The sequence below is a fragment of the Netta rufina genome (genome assembly GCF_964035555.1).
Source record: "Netta rufina genome assembly, chromosome: 6".
Classification (NCBI taxonomy): domain Eukaryota; kingdom Metazoa; phylum Chordata; class Aves; order Anseriformes; family Anatidae; genus Netta; species Netta rufina.
In genome coordinates, this window is record NC_140129.1 from 19571960 (window position 1) to 19594291 (window position 22332).

Sequence of the window (22332 nt, forward strand, 5' to 3'; positions counted from 1 at the left end):
GAATAGGACTAGTTGGCAATTACTGTATTATTAATTTATCCTTCAAATGTACCTCTTCTCCCCCCCCCCCCCCCCCCCCCCAAAATATCTGAATTTTTGTTTTAGGAGGGACTAACTAAATTTCTCCAGTTGTTCATGGAGATAAAGAAAAGATTCGGAATGTAGAGATATGCCATATGTTTTTAATTAGTGAGACATATAAACATATATTACACATAATACAAATATATTAGATCAGTTCACACACCTTAACCAAAAAAAAAATAGTCTGTTAAAGATACTGTACTTCTGACAGTGGCAATACTTGACAGTTGTAAAGAAAAGAACTCAGTCACTGCCCTATATATATATGTTTTCGTTTTTTTTTGCGTGGCTCAGCCTTAGGAAGTCACATTTTGACTATTTCCCCTTTTTGCTCATATCATTTAGGTTTTATACATACTGGCAGCAGCAGAAAGTAGGAATCAAGCAACCTTAAGGGAAACCCCAAATGAATTCATGAGTCCATAACCTGTTTAGTTATAGAATGCCCAGAGACTTTGCTTTAATTGGGTAACATCAGTCCCTCACAACTGGTATTTAAGAAAACACCCAGTCCCTCTACATACCACTCTATGCAGGTGGTATATCTTTCTACCAGATATTCCTAATAGCAACCTCTATCATAACTGGGAAGCAAATTAATTTGTTCATAAGCTTTTCCATCATGTGCGATAGCTCTCACAGTTCCAGAAGGAAAAAAAAAGTTTTTTGTTGGTGAGTTTTCAGTGATCTTCAGTTACTGTTAAGTAATAAGAAGGTATTTTTCTCAATGACAAGAGCAAAATAAAGGCAAAATGAGAATAAGATGAGCAAGAAACTCTGCTGTTGAAGTAACAGGACATATCCAGAAGAGAAGAAAAAGAAACCTAGAAAATGCAGAACACGTCTGTGATTCCCTGATTGGGAACATTGGCAAGAATGGCTTAAGGTCCCGTCAATTTTATGTTTGAAATATACATTTGAGAATCTCTACTTGGGTTAACAGTTCATATGTATATGTTTACCTTTTTTGTATACATACATATATATATTTTTTTTTTCTTGTGCATCTACTGCTAGTGAAAATAATGAAAGTGTGAGCTTTTCAGCTTCAATCTTTTAAACTATGTACTTGGTCCAGTTACTTTTGATTGTATTTGATCTAATTACTTGAGGCCTTTTCTACAGACTTTGGAAGCCACTGCATGAGTCATAAGCACTCACTGAAAAACAAAGGGAACTCAGAATTTCACATGAATAGTTCCTTAGTCCAATTTTTTTTGTAAATCAAAAAACTAACAGTAAATGGGTTTCCTGATAATAAAGCAGTTAGCTACTGCCTGTGAAGGATATATATATAGATATTTAATTTATTTTATTTATTTTAATTTCTGAATCTATAGATTGGAAACAAAATATATTGAAGAATTTATTCCTTTTTTTTTTTTTAGAGCAATTTGGTTTCTTTTTTCTTGGTACTAATGTCACGTTTTGGTGCTTGCAGAGATAATTATGATGGACAAGAATATTTTTTTATCTCTGTAATGGAAACCACAATAGCATTCTCAGAATTTCTCAACTTTACAAATACTGACACTCTTAAATATACTGAATTATTCAGATTGTGTAACAGACTTTTAAGTAACCTAGTTTACATCAGAAAAAAGAGAAAAGTTCTCTACATTCCTCTTATATGGACATGAAAGCATAGTTCTACAGGTCAGATCTAACGCCTTTATTCAGATTTTGTATCAATTTGACACAACGTAGTAGTACAGCTCTGCCAGCAGCCATGACTAAAAATGCTTAGGTGTCTTACATATAAAATCTCCTGGCAAAGAAAGGTACTACCTTTTTCTGCTGGATTGATTTTGTTTCAGGCTTTAATTTGAAATAAAAAGTTGATTCAGGTGGACTGCCAACAAGCATGCAGATACTTGTGTTTGGTTCAGATATAGGGTTATTTTTTGCAATGTAAAAATCTATAGGTTTGTGGTCAGGATTTTCATCCCTTTTAAATAAAAGTTTAGTTTTAGAATGTTCTGGGGCTTCCCATAGGTACAGAAGTCAACGCTACTGTTCACAACTTGAAAAGCATAATGCATAAGCATTCACTGACTCAGATTCTCTGGTGTGTCCCAGCCCATTTCTAAGCAGGGCTGTGAGTATGTTCATGAAAATATTCAGGGCTAGGTGTTCCGGATTCTCAATTCTTAAATAACGTAGGTGTTTTAAATTGAACGGAAACATCTCTCCTGTTTCTGAATGAAAACATCTAGGTGTGACCTTCCATGATGGAACATCTGCCATTATGTGTAGTTTAGCAACATCCTGTGTATAGAGAGTGATTGTTTCTTACACAAAGCCCATAATCTTCTTCATCAAAGTCTAGGCTGACTTTTGTTCACTATAAATTGCTTCATTTTTCAATAGATGGACACCTACGTACAACTGTTGATTTAACATGCAATCACAAGTCCACAGTAGCTTCAAAATAAGTCACTAGAAAGCATAGCAGAATCTTGAAAGCTTAAGCTGATCTTCATGAACAGAACATGCACTACTTAATAAACAATCCTCTAATGAAGTGTAAATGTCTTGCTCTGGGAATAACTGTTTTAACAATTCAAACAAAAATGATAATGAAATACCAATATGGAAAACCACATGTATGTCATGAAAATGTCAAAAACGTCACATGTTGGTAGTGGGGTTGGTATAGTCATTAACTGCAAAAAAATCCCATAAAATTCTCTGCGTTCTCCCATGCGTGGTTCTCTGCGTGGTTCTTGTGAAGGCTAGCAAAATGATTACGATGCCTTTCTTGAAATAAATTAGCTGTTAAATAGCTTCAGTATTTCTGCTTTACTCCATCTACTCTGGCCCCAAACAGATGATTCACAACCATCTGGCAACTGTACTTTTCCTTATTAAGTATCTTTTAAGTCTTATCAACTTGTTTTCATGTAGTAGTTCTTTATTAATAAAGATATCCAACTTGTCAACAGTACAGTAAAATTTCATCAGTTGTGTTACTAGCTATATAAAACAATTTGCATACATCAAAAATTGCAATGGAGAAAAGAGATGAGGAGTATCATGAAAAACAGCTCTGTAGCATTCTTCTCCAACTGGTCAACTTCTGGTCATTAGTTGTTGGTAAGATTGCAGAGTAAGGACAGAGGACAACAGGGAGTACAGAGGCAGAGCATTATGTTTCGCCAAGAACACAGATTGAAAACAACAGGAGAGGAAAATCTTTTTTCTTGTTTATATACTAATGCACCTCTGTTTTCCTTTAGTGTTGTTGTGACTTTTGAGTATCTGAAAAAAGAAAGTTTCGATTGTATTGCTTCTGTAATTAAGGAATTGTATTTATAGCCTTACTTTTCAGTTAGGCTATTTTTTTTCTTGTCCATGGTAAAGTAGTTTAGATTTGTTATCATTGACTGATGTGACAGATTCTTAGTGAAAGGAATTTAGTTACAAATAAATAATCCATACACACTCAGAACAGAAATTTCTGCCTAAGTGCTGGATCCTATGTTAATTTCTGCCCTCTTATCTCCCTGATACTTACATAGTAGTGTAATAGACAAGTGCCTTTTCCTGGCTATTAAGTGAATACTTTCTTAAGTTAGTGTGCAAGTAGTGTTGCTGCTGCTGCTCTGTATTTCCACTGTTGTTTATTACCATCTTAAGTCTCCCAGAGGACATCTTTGACTTGCATCTGGTCACTTCGCCTGGTCATTTGCATGGTCATACTTTGTGACCACAAAATCTACAGCTTGGGGGTTGCTTGTTTTTTGTTTGTTCATTTGTATTTTTAATGAGCATACGACATGGAACTTTCATGTATCAGACATGCTGCACTCATGGTAGCTTTGGCTCAAACTGAACATTCATGAACCTAAATATGGGGAAATACAGAAAAATGTCTTTTTTTTTTTTAAATAAAATATATCCATATAAAATAATAAAAAAAATATATACAAAAGGCAATAAACATGCCTTATTTATTCATACTTATTTAAACCAAAACAAAGGCAACCAGCAAACTCAAGTGGTTTTATGTGAAACAAAATCAACAGAAGGATTTTGTTTAAGTGTTTTAATGGTAACTGCCATTTTTTTTTACTACATATAAAATTTATCCTATCCAGTTTTACATACTTTGTTTAATTAACAGTCTATATTAAAGTTGCATAGGTAAAACTACGGAAGACAGAACACAGCAGATGGTAGACGATCAGTGAGTATACATCTTTCTCCTTGACATCCAATATTTCAATGCAGTTGCTCAAGAGAACCAAGAAATGCTGTAGCCAGCATTAATGATGACCTGGTAAACACATTAAAAGCCACTAGGGACTACAAACAAGTGGACAATATCAGAGAGAAAAAAGGAAGTAAAAAACCTCTCATAAAAAGTACGAAATGTTAAAATTAAACACTGAAGGAAAAACAGTAGCTGACTAATTCATATGTATGAAGTCCTTAAATAACATCCAAAATGAAGTTGCTGTAGTTATGTCTTAAATATATTCAAAAATTCTCCCTCCTTTTTTACAAAACACTCTCTGTTTTTTCACGGCGTGAGCATTCATCTTCTTTTGCAGTATCACAGACCATTTGGTAAACGTAACAGCTGAACCTCCTGTTAGGCTTCTGTTCTATGTGTAACACAGTGTCTCTATCAAAGTAAACTTCATGACTGTAAGTCTGAAATGAGAAAAATAATTCTGATTTCAGCTTCCATTTCCACAGCTTACTAAGAGTACTGTGCCTGTGTCATTTTCCATGTGTGCGTTATCTCCCTGATCAGACAGGAAATTTGTGTTGGGGCACAGTCTGCCCTTCCAGAAAAGGGACAGAATTTTTAAACTTCCAGAGGTTTTCTACACACCTATTTTAGGAATCTAAGCACAAGTTAAAGCATTGGAGTTAAGTTTGGATCCTTAGTTGCCTATACACATGATGATAAAAGAGGCATCAAAGGTGCTGAATAATTCAGACCATCTACGTTAGTACCTAAATTTGGACTATATGAACCATTGCATCTCTCCAAATATACACAGTGGGGTCCACTCTTAATTCTATGTATGAGTAGTTCTAGTTAAGTTAATGAGACTATTTATGAGCTATAAAGTTAAGCCGATGTAACTAGCCAGAGTGTGAGTATTCAAGTTGATAAATACTTCAGAAAGACTTAAAGAAATACAGAACAAACAAAACCAAAGCACAACCAACCAACAAACACTGATTTCAAATCATGAAGATTTTCAGATAAATGAACTACTTTCTGATGCAATACTTATGTTTCTAGAGTCATGACTATTATTTTGTGCAAATCTCATCCATAACATTTGGCAACACAATTGATATATCTGCTTCAAATCTGAACAAAAAATTAATGCAGAACAGTATATAAGCAGGTATGGGAAATGTTAGTATAAACAAAAAGAAAACACAAACAACCAAAAAAGGAATTCTTCTCACCACATCCCAGGATTCCAGTAATGGAATACTCTTAAGTAGAATCCCCTGCTCGTTACAGTGTAAGTCGAGGTGAGCTCTTCCATCAGCTCCTATTTGAGTAACTGCCACAGTAGATAATAAATCCAATTCATCTTCATAGTCTACAATTTTGAATGTCTTAGGAAAAAAAGAAAACCAAGTTCATGTATGAAACATAATTTCACATTCCCTTCTTCCTAAATTGTACAGCTATTTCTTTCAGGTAAAAGAAGAATTGGAAAAATTCTAATTCTTAAGTCTTATGGCATCAAGGAAAACTTTGTCAGCCTGATACACAACAGGCATCTTTCCCGGCACAAAGTGTCTAACGTATTTTAGCAAAATTCCTTAAGAATGGAAGAGAATAAATTGATGTTCTGAACAGTCTTAATGTGCAAATTGATGCATTTTATATATAACATACAGGAAACAAAAATACAGTGTGCAGACTGTAATTTTTATTATGTTGAAAGAGGTGAATAGAAATGAACTACAGACCTGGAGGACTGTCCTGTACTTAACAACAGTAAAATCTTTTTCGTCAGAAATAAAGAACAGGAATAACTGCCAGAAACTGATGAATTTTAACCATTGTGCTTATTCTAGCTCTAGATAGAAAGCTACAAAATATTCTTCACAGCCTCTTGAAGAGGCCGTGTGTGTGAAGACTCAACACACAGCATGTGCTGTTTTCACTCTCAAGAAGCAGTTACTTAAAGTAAGTGTTGAATACTTTCTCCTGCAATCAAATCAAAGTAGCTGGTAGAGAAAATATAGTTTAGGTATTTAGATTATATTGACTTGGTTCCTCTAGTCTTTTATTTAAAGCAGGGAAAAATATGCTTCTTCCAGTTCATAAAATACTTTGGAAGAAATGCTTAAAGGAAGCGTTTGAATAGAAAGAAGAGTAATGGTTCATCACATTAACATTTAATTTCTGTGCTACTGTAGTCACATGGAGTTATGACGGTGTCATGGGGCATTAGCTCAGTTCTTAAAAGAAACTGATTATCCACAGAACAAACACCAACAGTGGAGAAAACAAGTGGGAGGCAGAGGGGGGAGTGAGATACTTTGAAGTTAAGTCAAAGAGACAAAGACAGCCACAGAACATGGATAAAGAACTCAAAGATTAATACAGCTAATGGTTACAGGCACTGCACCTGTAACAGGAATGACTTCTGTCTAGCTAAACTTCTTAAATGAAAAAGAAGTCCATGACTTGTTTTTATTCAGAACATCAGTTACCTCTTGTTCTGGGTCATCATCCAGCAAGTTATAACACTTTTTCACTACTCGACCAGAAGCTGTTACAGTAACAGAGCTGTTCACCTTTGGAGAAAAAAAAAAAAAAAAGGCTCAGGACTTCAGAACATTATAGTTTCTTTATACCTATTTGACAACGCATCTATTTCACATCTTTTGCTTTCTGACTTTGCTTTAAACTCTGGGATCTTGTTTTACGCATTAGCAACACATGGCCCTATTGCTGCCATCTTTTTGTTTGTGAGATGCACAAAATTATCCGTCGTAACACCTTCATTTGAAAGAAATCTGTCACCATTTTGTATGTTTTACATCAGTGATATAGTTATACTATACATCTTAAAGAATGCTGAGAACTTGTGAAAAGACTTGAGGATTCAAAAAACTATCCAGAAAATGTAATTTGTTTTCAAAATTTCTTTCCTACAGCTTAATAGAAGTTCAATGAAGATGAGTAAGATCCTTCAAAAAGCTTTGAGTTATGCCCATAAAATACAGCACTTACTAATATACATAAAAACCCCATGTATTGCTCAAAATCATGCACAATGATTTCAGACATCAGAAATTCCTGTTAAACTCACACAGTTTTCTTCTCTGTTGGCCACTATTATAAAGTCTTCTGAAATTTCTGTTTGGTCTGTATTACTTTCAACTTCCTTAAGCTTCAAGACTCTATAAAAGAAACAGAAATCACAAAATGAGTCATGCATTCAAATCCACCTGCAACAAATGTTCTATATTTATAGTTAAAAAACAAAACAAAACAAAACAAAAACCACAGGTATATTTAAAGCCAACACAAATAACTGAAATTGAAATAAGTTATTTTTGTAATTTACATGTATCAGTGAAATTTTTAACACTGGTCCTAGATTTTTTTTTCATCTCATAATCTAGTGTTGACTGCCAAAGCCCACACTCATCATGTAGAAATCTGCAGGTGTTTCTACCAGGACTCCTGATTCTGACAAATTCATCATTTTTCCACTTTCTAGGAGCTGATGACAGTGCTTCGGCCCACAAATAATCAAACTACCGAATTTATGCAGTTCTGCAACTTTTCACCTAATGAGAGTAAAATTTGAGGAAGAAAAGTGGTCATACTTTATCAAATTTGGTCCCACATGGATGATTCTGCCCGACATATCTGGATGGAAATATATCCAATCAGGTTCCAGTGAACAGCATTTCATATCCTGTATGCCATTTTTTGCCTGAAGAAGGAAGGGAAAGCTTAGAATATTATTATACTTAAAGTCTCACAGATCTAATTTAGAAAGGAAATACTCAGCTCCTCTCCATGCTCCTCTGAAGATTTATAAATATTGCTGACAAACAAGATCAGAAAGGATGGCAGCGGACATCAATAATAATAACTCAGACAGTTCTAATTCTCATGGATATTCCATGGAACAGTTTCAACACTTTTTAAATATGCAATGAGCAATGGCCTTGTACCATGATTATACGTGGCCCAACCTCTTGTAAAACTATACAATATTAAGATGTACCCGACATTCTGCAAACACTCAAATAATTCTAGCAATTTGAGTTGTGTCAAGACATGAGAAAAGCATTAGTACAAACTTTGACTTGTGCATCACACCTCAGACTCAGCCTCTCTTGTGCAAGTATTTGTGGAATGTATAAGCCTGGTATAGCTTGTGATTTCAGCAGCAAAATGGTCAAAATTGTGGGATTTTGGCAGTTACTTTCTGTTAAATTCAGCTAACCTAATCATTCAAAATTTCAAATCATGAACCCATATAGGAAAAAAAAAAAACCAACAGGTGAGAAAGGATTGCTCAAGTCCTTTTGAATCAAAATTAATCTTCAGCTATAGTTGTGAAAGATGTTTTGAAGATAAAAAGAGACAGAAGAGGGATCACTGATTCAATCAGGCTAGTAAAAGAAATGAGGACGTTCACAGATGAGAAGTTTTTTGTGAAGAATTGTGAATTAAGAGGCCAGAAGCTGCTGATACTACAGAAGTATCTTCAGGTCAAAAGCAGATCCAAAATAAAGCCTGAGATGGTGAGCTCATGCAAAAGAATATATGACAAACAGCACATTAAATAAATAAATAGGGATGCTGTATTAAGCTGATTAATAAAGTCTTTCCAAAGAGAGAGAGAGAAGGTACAAATCAAGAATAAACCATAAACATTACGAAAACTTACTCTGCAGTGTCTTGAAACTTAAAATATTTCTTTCATCAAGCCACTTGGTAGGCTGAACAGTCAAAAATGAATTAAGATGTTACCATGCAAGGAATCAGGTATGAGATTATGCTAGAGTCTATAAAGATGGGAATACAGCACTACGTAGCACTGGCAGTGCTATGATTGTATTGGGATTAAGGAAATCACAGAAGCAACACTAATTCAGGAGAAAACATGACTTCACTGGATAGCAGATACAACAATGTGGGGTGATCCCTATGCGAGTGCCACATTGGAAAAAAGGACTTTGTTACTTCAAGCACTACTCAGAAGGAGAGGTGAGGACAAATGTGATAACACATTCATTCCAGAGAAGCTGCTACCTGAATATATTACCAAAGCATTGTCTTTCAGAGAACAAATATAGAAGACTCCTTTGTGTTTCTTCTTGTTAGGTGTGATGATATAATGCCAAGGGTAACCTCCAATTTGAAATGCATTCTCCAGAGAAGATGCTTCAAATAGCAAAGGTGGGGTATCTGCAAATATTGGGTAACATTAAGACCATTAGTAGCAGAACAATCATCGTTCTATTGATGCTTACAATTCTAAATTATAACAAAGTTATTCATCTTCAGCACTTTTGAAGACTGGTGGAAATACATTGGCTGTTATAATTTTTCTAGCACTAGCTATATTTCCTCACCTAGCCTCCAGGCATACATTTGCAATTCCCTGTGGAAAGTTACTGAGTTCTCAGATCTTCATGCTGAGCTGCTCTTCTGATATCTTTGACTTACTTCACTCCAAATGAGCTTCATAAGCAAAGACTCAGCAAACAGTTAAAATTAATTCATCTCATCTGAATGAGCATGGACTTAAGAACAGATCAAATTACACATCGAAAGGGTCACTATTCTCTTGAGAAAAATAGTGCTTAACAGCTGGAAACAGGCTAACAGCAGCAATCCTAAATAACAGAAATAAACACAGAAAGATACCTGAATCCAAATATTCCTTATCCTCTGATGTAATCCAACAAAATAGTGTGGACCACAATTTATTCAATCTGTAGCTGAGTTCATAAACAAAATTAAAGAATTCTTGCAATTGATGGCAAAAGGAACGTAGTTCTCCCTTCAGTTCAGCTGGGATAAATTACAGAGATACAATATGCCATTCCTACAGGTCTTCTGTGTACTAAGTTAGAGAAGCATCTTGAAAAGAAATGTACTCTGTACGGACTTTTATAACTTTTATCAAAATTGCTAAATTAAATTTATTTAATTGCTAAATAAAAGCAATTTCTACAGCTGCTATGACTGCATCAATTTTAAACTGAAAAACAAAACAAAACAAAACACATCTCTAACAGAACAAGAAGTGCTGAAAAAAAAAGGGGGGGGCGGGGGGACAAAGTGTAGAGAAAATCTGTAAATAGCATGGATGTTTAAACAGGCAGAACATAAACACCCAAGCTGAATTACTATGAGAACAAGGTTCTTATCTAGACTTGTTTTTGTCCCAAAGGTCTCACCCATATTTCGACTTGTTCTTGCCCTGCTTAGTCCAGCTAATTAACCAGACCCTGACAGTGCCAAGATTTTACATGACATCAGAAATTACGTTTATATAGTGCTTCTTTCTTTTTCTTTCATCCATAATTCAAAGAACTTTAGCCCTTTAGATTGAAAGGAATCACTTTCCATGGAAAAGGAAGTCTTTCCTGAGCTGGAGAGTGACTGTCTTCTAGTTGTCTTTTGGACTATAGGAAATAGAAAACTCCATGTGAGATATAACAAAGTATATAGTTTATGAAAACTGAGGCAGCTGCAGAAAATGTGGAGAACGTTGAGGATGAAGGCATATGCAAAGGACCTGCATTTATTAAAATCTGTCAGAAAATGAAAAACAGGCCAAGAACACTTGTTAATATTTCCCCCCATAGACTTACTATATATATTCTTTAAAATAAAAAGGTCCCTCAAAAATTCTGGTGGATGGACTAAATGATAGATTTAAATGGTTTTCAGTAATACAGCAATCCTAAGCAGTATAGGCTGCTCATAAGATACACCTTTCTTTTTATGCTCATTTGGCAAAACACTGCAAGGTCGTAATCACCTAAACCATGGTAATAGCGTGACTCTGCTGCTTCAACTCCCTCTTTCCTGTTATGTGTCACTTGTTCTTGTTGCTCAACGTTTCCTATTATCGTTGTTCCTGAGTCCTTTCCCTAGAATTGCAAGTTTTCAGTCTCCACTTGAGCCTCTTCATTCGTTTCCTTTGTTCGTTTCCAGTCTCATCTAAGCATAAGCCACAAAGTTGTTCCTGGCAGAACTAGCATGTATTTGTTCTAATATGTTGTGGAAAAAAAAAAAGAGAGCAGAATATCTTCTGGTTTTTGTTTAAATTACTGAATCATAAAATAATAAATCAAGCTATAATTTTAAGTTCTGGACATTCAGAAACTGATACGATGAAGATTTATAGCTACATTTTCCATTCTTTCCACTGTGACCAAAATCAATTTTCTTACCAGTCAATAGCTGTAAAGGTTGTGGTAGGTACATAGTAACTTATGTGTTTTGATCTCTCTGTACTTCCTCTTGGGTACCTAATGCACCATAAAAATAGCACCATATTAATTGCCATCCCTTCTGGCAATTTCTGTAGGGAAGCTAGGACTAAATAAGCAGGAAAATTATGAACAGTTAAATTACAGTAAATACAAGTTTAAACTCTGAAACTGTTAAAATCTCACTCACTGGAGCATTACATTACACTGAAGAGTCAGTCAGCCATCTCATTCTCAAAAAAAAAAAAAAAAAAAAAAAGCTCAGAAACCACAGGAATGCAACTATCTGCAACCAGCAGCCATGGTAAATATTTGTCCTAAGTTCAAAACTTCCTAACCACAAATTCTTGAATGCGATTCAAGATCAAAAATATTTTCCCCAATACATTGGTTTTAAATATCAAAACTAAAAACTATAATGATCTGTAAGACATGAGAACATATCTAGTACAGGCTTCTTTTTAAAGCTCCCACAGCGTGTTTTCCATAGGGCCATTAAATTGTGGTTTAGCAGAGAGGAAAATGAGGAGAAATTTCTTTTTGCAGAACCTGAGACATCAACTATAGCAACCTATCACTCTGTTTTGATACAACATTGCATCATAACTGAAAGCTTTAGCTAAGTCTGCATTTTATCTTTGTCTGTATTTCATTAAGTTTATATAAATCTGTTTTGTATCCTATTATATGACACTGTTTGTGAACATAAAGATCAAAAGCACTTTATGGGGACAGTCTCCTGTGAAAGCCATTTAATACAGAAATATTCAAAAATTTAAGGAAAGAAAGCATGCATTATTTGATTTTGGTGAAACCTGCTTTTTCTTCCCCCTCTCAAGTGCCTCACTTGAGCTTTTGAAAGTGTATTTTCAAAGGGAAAAACGTTTCACAGGAAGTCTCAGACTTTAGTCAATTATTAAGAGTCATAATATCAAATTCTAATCTCAAATGCACCAGCAGAAGTGAATGTTTGGTTTCAAAGAAGTTAAAGTCATTACATAAAGCAGAACAATTCATAAGTTAGTGATTTGAGGCATAAGAATTGTTTTTAAGAGATAATTTCTTCTCTCCTCGGGAATTAACTTTACTGAAACTGGCACATTTCCAACAATTAGAAAAATGAAAATGCAATTTGGCCAAGTTATAACCTGTCTCATTGAATTCTGACTCTTCAAGTCAGATTGAACTTCCTTTGACACCTTTTGCTTATGTACTATATACAGTTTTTGGGTGTTACTAACAGTTGTCCTAGCCCTTCCTCTTTCCCAGGAGCAGTTGTGTCTCAGAAACGAGGAAGGTATTTCCACTTTGTGTGTTGCTTACGAAGTTTCTCAAATAGCTAGTTTCTGTACTAATTTTCTAGGCAAGTCACCAAATCATAAAATCATGGAACATTTTGGGTTGTGTCCTATTTAATTAATTCTTGTAATTACAAGTAAAGCAAAGTGCATTTCTGCGGTAACGAAAAAACAGAAGCATAGCAGCACAATCTGAGGACAGTAATTTTAATGTTCTTGCTGCTAAAAATAGTCATAAATAAACCATGTAAGCCAAGATAATACAAAGATCATAAATACCTGTTATTTTAATGTTACACGGAAGACCAAATGGATACTTTCCTACAACTCCCACTTGACCATTCCAGTTGAATTCACATCCCAAATCAAACGGCTGTTCCATGAACTAAAATAATGCAGAACAATTCAGTTTATTGACGCATATTTACTTGCTGTTTGATTTTAGTGCTCCATTACTGCTGCATTCCTTATCTTGTTAGATGCTGCTTGAAGTCTTACTTTTGAATTAACATCTGTTTTTTTATAGGAAGAAGACAAATGTAAAAGTCTCACTGAGGTTCAGTTTCAGATCAAACAATCTTCCATGCCCATCATTTTCTACCCTTAGTATTTGCTGCTGTAACTACAGACCATGTATATAAAAAGCATCACACTCTGGTCTAGCATTTACAGAACTCCTCTCTACATGTGACTAGTGTGAGGAGAATTTTCTGATAGTGCATCCATTTGTATATTCAGATTGTAAATAGATTTAGGCAAGATCTCTATCCTTTGACACAATCCCCATGTACCAATGTGGCATTACATGAATATTAATGATTTGTTGCCACAACATAGCATGGATTGTATGAAAAATTTCACAGTACCTGTTCAGTGATGGCCTGGAAGTTATAGAGCCTGACCAGACCCATGCTATACATTACAATAAGGATTCCATTAGAAACATCAACATCTGTAACGCTATTACCAAATATCTGGAAAAGGGAAAATAAAAATACTCTATTAAGGAAGAAATAATTGAGAGAAAGCAAAATGTTAATATTACATACTTAATTATGCAATCAACTTCCTTTTTGACTCTGACCAAAACTTATGACCAGTGTTTTAGTTTAAGAAGGTTTCTGTAACTCATCTGTTCTGCTGAGTTTCTGTAATATTTTGCACTGCGATAACACCTGGAATTAAGTAAGTCATATTCTGCAAGCACATTTATTGTCTAATTGGTTCTCATTATGTCTTTGTATCATATTACCCAGTTATTACAAGAGATGAATAGATTTTACTACCTAGCATCCCACAGGAAGTCGATAACAAAGCTAACAGTTCAATCTAAAAGAACTGATTTTCTATCTTCCGTTCTTTCTTCATCACCAGGGCGAAATACTAGTCTAATCATGGCTCTATGACTGTGTACAGCTGTACTAAAACTACACTATCCAGCTGTCACAGAATACAGGATCCTCTTTGAATTCAAATTAGACACATACATGAGAAGCTGATTACCCTTTTAATGATTATGAAGTATTCATTTGTGCTACTCATTAGAACATCTCCACTAAAAAAAAAAAAAAAAACCAACAACAAAAAAAACAGTAGTTCTTAATATTTAATGAATAACAGCATGCAAAGTTGGTAATTTTTTTCATATTGAGATGTTTGGAAGACTAGAGTTTTCATTTCTTATTCAGAATCACTGTACAAAAAGCAAATAAAATAAGGTTAAAACAGGCTTAAATGTAATTCAAGAAAATAAAACCCAAGCTGGAATACTCCTAATTCTTAACTCTATGAATGATATAGTGATCAGTTTGTTCCTGAAAGGTGAATTCACCCCTTAGACCTTGTCTTTTTTTAGCCTTATGTTACTTTCTCAGTGCATTTGTTAGCTTAAGGTGCCAGACCCAAACTTTAATAGTCTCCCAGTCCCAAACTCTCATTACTATCCTTGAGACCTTTCTAGTCTGAACTTAGACTTTATTGTAGCATACCATCTCAGCAAAGCTGTGGCATTGGGTTCATTCTGCAGTCTTCAAGAGTAATCCTAATCCTAACTGTAACATAACAGTTCCATCCCACTGATCCGTATCAGGTTTAGCATTGCATTCGCTGGTTGCTTCCTCTTCTGAGTGTACTCTCAAGTTCCAAATTCTACCCCAACCTTATTCCTAGTTGTAACAATTGCTCTGATGATCAGCACAGGCCCAGTGGATTAAGTACTTTTCCTCATACATTCTGCCTGTTATAACCATGATGAATCCATCATGATATTCTCAAGCAGATTGAAAATACCCTTGATAATGGTAACATTTGTATTTTTCAGTCCTAAATACTAATTTTGAACAGAAATGCGTCCTTAACCATTCTTGGGCCCAAATGAAAAACTGTTGAACCCCCCTTCTTTCATTTACCAGCTCATTCTCTTTTCACAGCCTCAGTCCAACCCAGCACCAGCTAAATAGCTCTGGACTCTAAACAAGACCATAGCTTAAAGAGCTTTGAAGACAGACTCTGCATGTTCACACTGTTCCAATTTAAGTTGTATCTAGAACTGCCTTGACTTTAAAGAGACATTTTTTCACCAGAGCACTAGAACTTGTCATCTGGCTTACAGTTGCCTAATGTATACACTTACTTACAGGTCACAAACCAACCTCTGAAAGCTTGTTTCCTCTTGACTCATAAATCAATACACATATTTATATTTTGCCACCTGGTATCAATGATAATACAAGTTTGAAACATTTGTAACTGTATATAGAATTCATAGGCCATTACTAGGAACTGATCAGAAGCATATCTATCTTTAAAGAGGTAAAAAGAACTCTACAAACACTGTACAGTTCTCTAATTCTTATAATTTCTCTAAGTTCTGAAATCCTACACATCAAGAAGTAATGCACTAACTACGCATTTGCATTTTCTCTTCTGGAATTATTAATGTTCCCTCAACACAACTACCAGACACTAAAAGAACATTAGTGCTAATTAAAAAAATAGCGTCCAAAACATTAAGTAAGACTTCCAAAATCCTGAGACAATTGCCTGTATCATTCCTCTCATACAACTACATTATAGACTGAACTTACCTTTTTGTTTATTTCTAGCATTCCAACAAATGAAAGGGGTAATACTTGGAATACAGCGAGATGGAATAGTACAGACTGTTGGATACCTGCCTGGGAAGGAACAATATTGAATGTAGTTGTTATACTTGTTACATTGTTATACTATACATCGCCGTCTTCTACCATAGTAACAAAGCATAATGTCTCCATATCTGTCCTTGTAAATTTCTTGATTTTGTAAAAATGAGAGTTTTTCAACAAACTTACCTGCCGTGATGCTGCAGGCAGCTTATTCTGAGCTGACTTTATAACCATTACTTCTTGAGGAGTATCCCAGCTGAGGTACCTATTTGAGACAGGGAAGGCCTGTCTTAATCATTGTAAAATCCTTTAATAAAATTTTAAATAATAATATTAAAATAATTTTCATGTAAAATATGTAACTATGCAGATTTTGCAATAATGCAGAAGCCACAGAACTAGATACCAGGAATGGCTTATTCCAGAACAGGATTGTGACAAAACTTTTGAAAGTATGAACATTCACTGTCTTCTTTCCGTCCCTTCACAAATCACTGCTTTTTTATCCTTCAGTCTAAAGAAGATCATTACTTCTGAGAACTGAAAAAAAAACACGCTCCTTGCCAGAAACTCTAACTGTTCTGCTTTTAAAGAAAAAAATGGATACCCTACAGAGAAGTTAAAAACTGCTTACTTTAACTTTTAAACATATTTTTCTTATGCTTTATAAGGTTTGTTTTATAGTTCTTAGAGGTCCTCTCCTGGTATGTGTCTATTGCAATATTAACGGCTATAAAATTGTCAGAGAAAAGCAAATAGTAGCCTGTTTTTTGTGGCTTTTGTGGAACTTGATACCAACTTTGAGACCATAATACTTTAGCTGCTGAAATTCTTCTAAAGAAAACAGAGTGCAGGAATAGTACTCTAGCAAAACTGCTACACAAATAGACCTGTAGTCAGCCATAGGATATGTATGAGTGGGTACCTAAGGTTTTATGAGCTGTCTTTCACTCCAAAAACTCCCAGAACTATGATTCCTCTGATCTGCAGGGAGTGTTTCAAAGGTAGTATATTTCCACTATGTTCAATGACCAGCAGCAAAGAAGGATCTGGGAAAATAGGGTGAAGCTTGATGAGGAATTTGGGATTTCACCCTTTTTCTTCTCTGTATTTGGTGCAAATTTCCTCCAATAAAAAAATAACTTCTACATCCTTTGGCTAAATATTATAGATGTTGCCCTTCCCCAGGCATATATTATCAATAAAACAATACTTTCTGAACGCACAGAAATTGAACAGCTTAATATACTGCAAAATAAACATGATTCCCTTTCTCCATTTTAGTGTTAATGATGGTTAGTTACATAAACCTTTGCCAATGTTAATACCTGAATTTGCAGCCACAGCCCGCAAGGTATATTTTTTCCAGTATTTCCCCACTGTCAGCAGAGAGACGCAGAAGCCAGTTCTGTGCTGTCAAGACTATAAGGGAAGATTTATAGTCTGATGGATTTGGAAGCATTTCCCCCTACATAACAAAAAGATTGTCAGAAAGAAGTTTGTACCAGGAGGATACATAACATTTTAACATAGTAACAAGAAAACAAAAGTGAATACATATTCCTCAAAAGCTAAAGGTGAAAAGCTTCCTCCTAATCACACCTGGATCTCTTAGTTCATGTCTGTGCTAAATTGCTGACTATTACATAACTAATCTGTTATCTTATTTTTTGGAAGGTAGTTACTTTTTCTAGAAAACACATCGTTTAAGACTTCCTTTCCTTGCATAAGTGAAGTATAAGTGCTTATTCATCTGATACCAAACTTCATGAGAACTCTATTTAAGTATTGCAAAATAAATCATTGAAAGGTAACTCAACAGGAACTGCTGAGGATGGTCCTCACGATGCTTGTTTTTTGGCACCTCAAATGTTGGGCTAATATTCCTAGTCTCTAGGAATATGAAAAAACCCTCAAGAAAGGGAAATGTTCTCTACAGTCTAAGGAGTCCAGCCTTTTCATCTGTGTGCTCAAATTAGATTGTTAGAACTAAGTTGTATCAGCACCATATGAGTAACCATAAGGACCTTTTCTTATGAAACAGTGAAATTATATGGCAACCATTAGTTGCTTCAGAAAAGCTAAGAACAACAAATCACACCGTGAAGACTAAGGATTGTCAGTCCAACTGCTTGGCATCAAATGTGTCAAAATTTTGTAGATACGAAAAAAATTGTTGGTTTGAAGTCAAATGGAAAATCCACCTGTAATAGCAATGAACAGAGTTTTCAACTTGAACTGAAAGATATTCAAGTTGCACAACATTGCTGTACCATAGGCACTACAAAGAACAATATAGAAATCTTGTAGATTTTCTGTTTGCATTTTTCATTTATTTTTCCTCATATATTCCAGACTACATCCCAGCACAGTGTTGTCAAAATGTTAATAGTTAAAAATTCCACTAAGTGAATCAGAAGATTCAAACCAAACAGAACAACCCATGAATGAAGAAATACTTTTCCTTCTTCTCTTTACACTACTCAATGGAAAATGCCTAAATGAATCGTCCAACTTTTCTAAAAATTGACCTTTGAGAGAAAACAGAACAAGCTTCAGTCTAAATACTGAGGCAAGACTGACCATCTATGTACAGATATCTATGAATGTAAGGGAAGAAAAGAGGGAAATTATGTAATCTATTAACTGGAAACAGCAGAAAAGGTTTTGGACAGAGTTGCTTTAATAGGTCATTAGTTTATCTGCCTTTTTTTTTTTTTTTTTTTTAAAAAAAAAAAACGTTAACAGATCTGGTGAAAACAAATTCCCATGCTAACTCAAAAATAAATAATAGATTACAACAGAATTTATATTGTAAGGAATTAGAATTGCATAAACATAAAGGCAACAGCACTGTTTTTAAAAAATCTTCTACATTCATGAAGAAGCATTCAAATGCACTGTTGAGAAATTCAGAGAAGTAAACCTCTAAACATTCTCTCAAAATAAATAAACATAAGTTAAATGATTCAACTCTACAAAAATGTTGACAATAATAGTTCACAGGAAAAGAATGCTCTAAATCTATTCCACTGAAAGATATTAATTTGTTTTTCCACAACAATGCTCTAATAAAAAGTAATCTTACCAGTGGGCATTCCAATAATAAAGCATCTTCTATTTTTTCTGACTTAGAACACTTTGGCTTTTGATAAAGTATTCTTGGCTCTTGGGCAATGCTGGAGGAAAATGATTGCTGATCATTAGTTCATTTTATAAACTACGTTCTATCAACAAGTCATTTAACACACTTTTTCCACTTTTGCAAATCCTGTCTCTTTAGGCAAGTCAGAAATCTAGGTACCTTTTTTCCTTTGTAAATACTGCTCTCAAATTAAGCCTAATAATTAGGCGTAATATTAGGCTAATAATTAATCTCAAATTGCTCTCAAAATAAAGCCTAATAAGCAATATTAGTATAAAGTAATATCTAAAACCTAACCTTTCCTAATTTTTTAAGTTACTGTTAATAGTAATGTTCTTACTTTAGAGATAGACATTATAAAGAAAGCATATTCCAGAAACTAAGCATTATCCTGGAACCTTTCCCTGAGGCACTTTCAGTGTTACCTTCTGTCGTATAAAGGCATGGCATCATGTACAAATATTTATTAAAAGAAACCTACTACTAGAATAAAATCTTCATAGAGTGCACAGTTTTCCCCTTAGGGAGAGGATGAAACAAAAGCAAACCTTGAAAGGCGTTAGACAAGTTACCCCAGTACTGGAAAGCATTGAGACAATGTATGAATGAAACATGGGTAAGATTTCTATCTCTACCATGAGCAAATGACAGATTAATTTAATTAACTCTTAGTGGTTTACACCAACAAAATAATTGGTCTTTCATGTATCATATTACATTGTCTCAATACTGTTCTGACCACAGCTTAACACAGTTCTCCCAGTCCCTACTACTTCCCTCACAAGCAGAAGGAGCAAGGACAAGGACTGGTGTAAACAGGACTTCCCATCCTCTATCCTGCCCTGTGCCTAGCGGTTTCTGAGCTGTGCCTCTGCAGCAGTTCATGGAATAGGAGAGTAGTACATCAGAGCAGTGAACTGATCTGCAACATGCATTACAAGCAGCGAGTACTCAGCACTTGGTACCTTTGTATGAACAATACTTTACTTCTTTAATTAAAAGTTTGTAGACATCATACCAACCCTGTTACAAAGGCTGATTCTGTAATGCATTGACACATTCACACCAGCACACTGCTGGTTACTGGATCACAAAGAAGGGAATTACTGTTCATTTGTCTTAGTGCAAAATCCTAAAATGATGATCATCTGAAACTCCTGAAGTGCACTTGAAACCTAATGTTACACAGCATAAAAGTTACACAAAAGCTTTCCTTCACCAAAGCGGTTGTCACATTAAGAGGCAAATGAATTTCAGTGTAATTTAACAAAGATTTATGTATCTAGTTATTTTTTGCTCATAAGTATATTCCACTCAATTCACAAGGACTATTTGGATGAGCAAAGTTAGCTACGTTTCTAAAAAACAGCGTCACAGTATTGAAACTATAAGCTGGGGTAACTTTTTATTGTAAATTTATTACCTGCTAATACAGCACTGGTAGTTGTCTAAGTAAATTCTTCCTCTTTCATAAGCAATAGGAGATGCAGAATGAGTCGTCCAAACATTCTTGAATGTAGTACTTTCCTGAAAGAGACAATGGTTGCAACAGTTGGTAACAAATTATACTTTGGGAAAATACTTGGTTCCCCCGGCTTAGTAATTTAATTTAAATGAACCTTTCTTGCTGAATACATAAAGGATTCTTTTTTAAACCAAATCAAAAGATCTTTTAGGGAAGATTTGTCTTTTATAAGAACTAAATTAAAACATCTTTTTCTTAGCTTTCGGACAGCATGTGCAATGCACATTTTGTCATTAACTTGTCTGCATTAAGACCGGCAATTTTAATAGAAAATTTTTCAATCAAGAATAAAATCCTCCACTGTGTAAGTACACACATATATCTCTTTTGCATGTAATTAAATTTACTGAACTTGATTCCATTTTGCTCGTGGTGAATTGTGTGAAAGGTATAAAAGACTGTTTATAGAGAGTTATTTGCAAAAGGAACCTGAAATGGTAATGGGATAAACTACTCGCATTGATAAAGCTACTTGCAGGCATTACAGACATCAATAGCTCTGCAGCACTACCAAACGTTTCTAATAAATAAATAAATAAATAAATAAATAAATTTGTGTGAGAGACAGGTAGACTCATTTTTATTTCAATAACCCTTGCACGCCCTTAGATCTAGCAGTGTAAGCGGCCATTTACCTGACTGCTGATAAATGAATTTTCAGGTAGAAGAGAATTGCCAGCTCACTTCGACACAATAGCATTCAGTGCATTTCTAGCAGTTAACAAAATCAAATTTAGTCTGTAAGTGGTTTGATTCCTATTTTTTCTGTAAGAAATTTCAGTGACACTTCAGGGTTATGTTTACCTGAGGACCTCTGCTGATTATCTTATTTTATTGTGAAAACTTCATTCAACACTGATGCTCCCTAAAACATTGCAAATTTAATATTAAGTCACGTTAGAAGAAGAAATAAGCGATATAAAATCTCATATGAGACTGTTTCTACGTAGTGGGAATATTAGACATACAAGTGCTTCTCCCGTTTCTGTACGGCACAGTATTGTGTATGTTTCTAGGTCAGAGTCTCATGCAATAAACGCAACCACTTCTCCCTCTCTTCAGCAAAGTCCCGGCTCCTTTTTCCCCCAAACTTGTTAGCGCGACCCAAAGACTCGCGAGCCCCCCGCGCGGCGCCGCTACCTGGCAGACCAGGCTCCTGAGCAGCCCCATGTTCTTCCTCAGCGCGACCCCCGCGTCCCTGGCGTAGAAGCCGTGGGCCCTGCGGCCCAGCAGGCGGCAGGCGTTGGGAGCGCGGCAGGCGGCCCCCTTACAGCCGGCGGGGCACATCCCGGCGCCGGGCAGCGCTCGGCCTCCTGCGGTGTTTGGGGCCTCCCCGAGCCGATTGCGCTGCCCTCCGCGCCTTGCCAGCGCGAGGGGACGCGGAGCAGGGCGAGGCACCCCCCAGGGACGAGTTTCCCCGTTCCGACGCCGCCTGCCCCGCGGCCCGCCGGGTACTGTAGTTTTCCAGGGGTGGAGAGCGGCCGCACAAGGACTACGCCTCCCGCACCGCCCCTGAGGCGAACGGGACGGCGGGAGCGGGAGTTGTGGCGGCGAGAGCGGCCGTGAGACCGGCCGTGAGGCACCGGGACCGGCGTGAGGCGCCGTGAGCTCGGTGAGGGCCGCCGGGCGCTGCCCGTGTTAAGCTGCCTCCCGTCGCCTCGCTGCGGGGCT

General features: G+C 35.8%; 2 protein-coding genes across 4 annotated transcripts in view; one reads left to right on the top strand and one right to left on the bottom strand.

Moving 5' to 3' along the window:
- The window catches only part of METTL8 (methyltransferase 8, tRNA N3-cytidine), a 55127-nt gene that overhangs the window by 5999 nt on the left and 26796 nt on the right, over positions 1–22332 (top strand). For 2 of the 3 annotated variants that reach the window (XM_084289653.1, XM_084289655.1), the window contains exon 1: positions 22080–22273. The exons of the other annotated variant lie outside the window; for it this stretch is intronic. The gene's annotated coding sequence lies outside the window, so the exon portion shown is untranslated. Of the gene's footprint in view, positions 1–22079; positions 22274–22332 lie in introns of those variants that run through there. 3 annotated transcript variants of the gene reach the window in all.
- On the bottom strand, positions 1347–22082 carry DCAF17 (DDB1 and CUL4 associated factor 17). Its single transcript, XM_084289652.1, has 14 exons — positions 21802–22082; positions 20560–20663; positions 19080–19170; positions 17320–17459; positions 16178–16256; positions 15932–16021; positions 13712–13819; positions 13125–13230; positions 9366–9508; positions 7912–8021; positions 7389–7479; positions 6787–6870; positions 5521–5676; positions 1347–4743 (listed from the first exon to the last, which is right to left on the bottom strand). Exons 1-14 carry the CDS (start codon positions 21946–21948, stop codon positions 4588–4590), a joined length of 1605 nt encoding a protein of 534 aa, XP_084145778.1. The 5' UTR covers positions 21949–22082; the 3' UTR covers positions 1347–4587.

What these genes read in the sequence shown, in the direction of transcription:
- DCAF17 (XM_084289652.1), bottom strand. Translation starts at nt 21,948, where the DNA reads ATGTGCCCCGCCGGCTGTAAGGGGGCCGCCTGCCGCGCTCCCAACGCC. An exon ending in TATTATTGGAATGCCCACTG is followed by an intron (nt 17,460 to 19,079) that starts GTAAGATTACTT and finishes TTTGTTATGTAG; the next exon opens with GGGGAAATGCTTCCAAATCC. An exon ending in TCCAGGCCATCACTGAACAG is followed by an intron (nt 13,231 to 13,711) that starts GTACTGTGAAAT and finishes GCATTATTTTAG; the next exon opens with TTCATGGAACAGCCGTTTGA.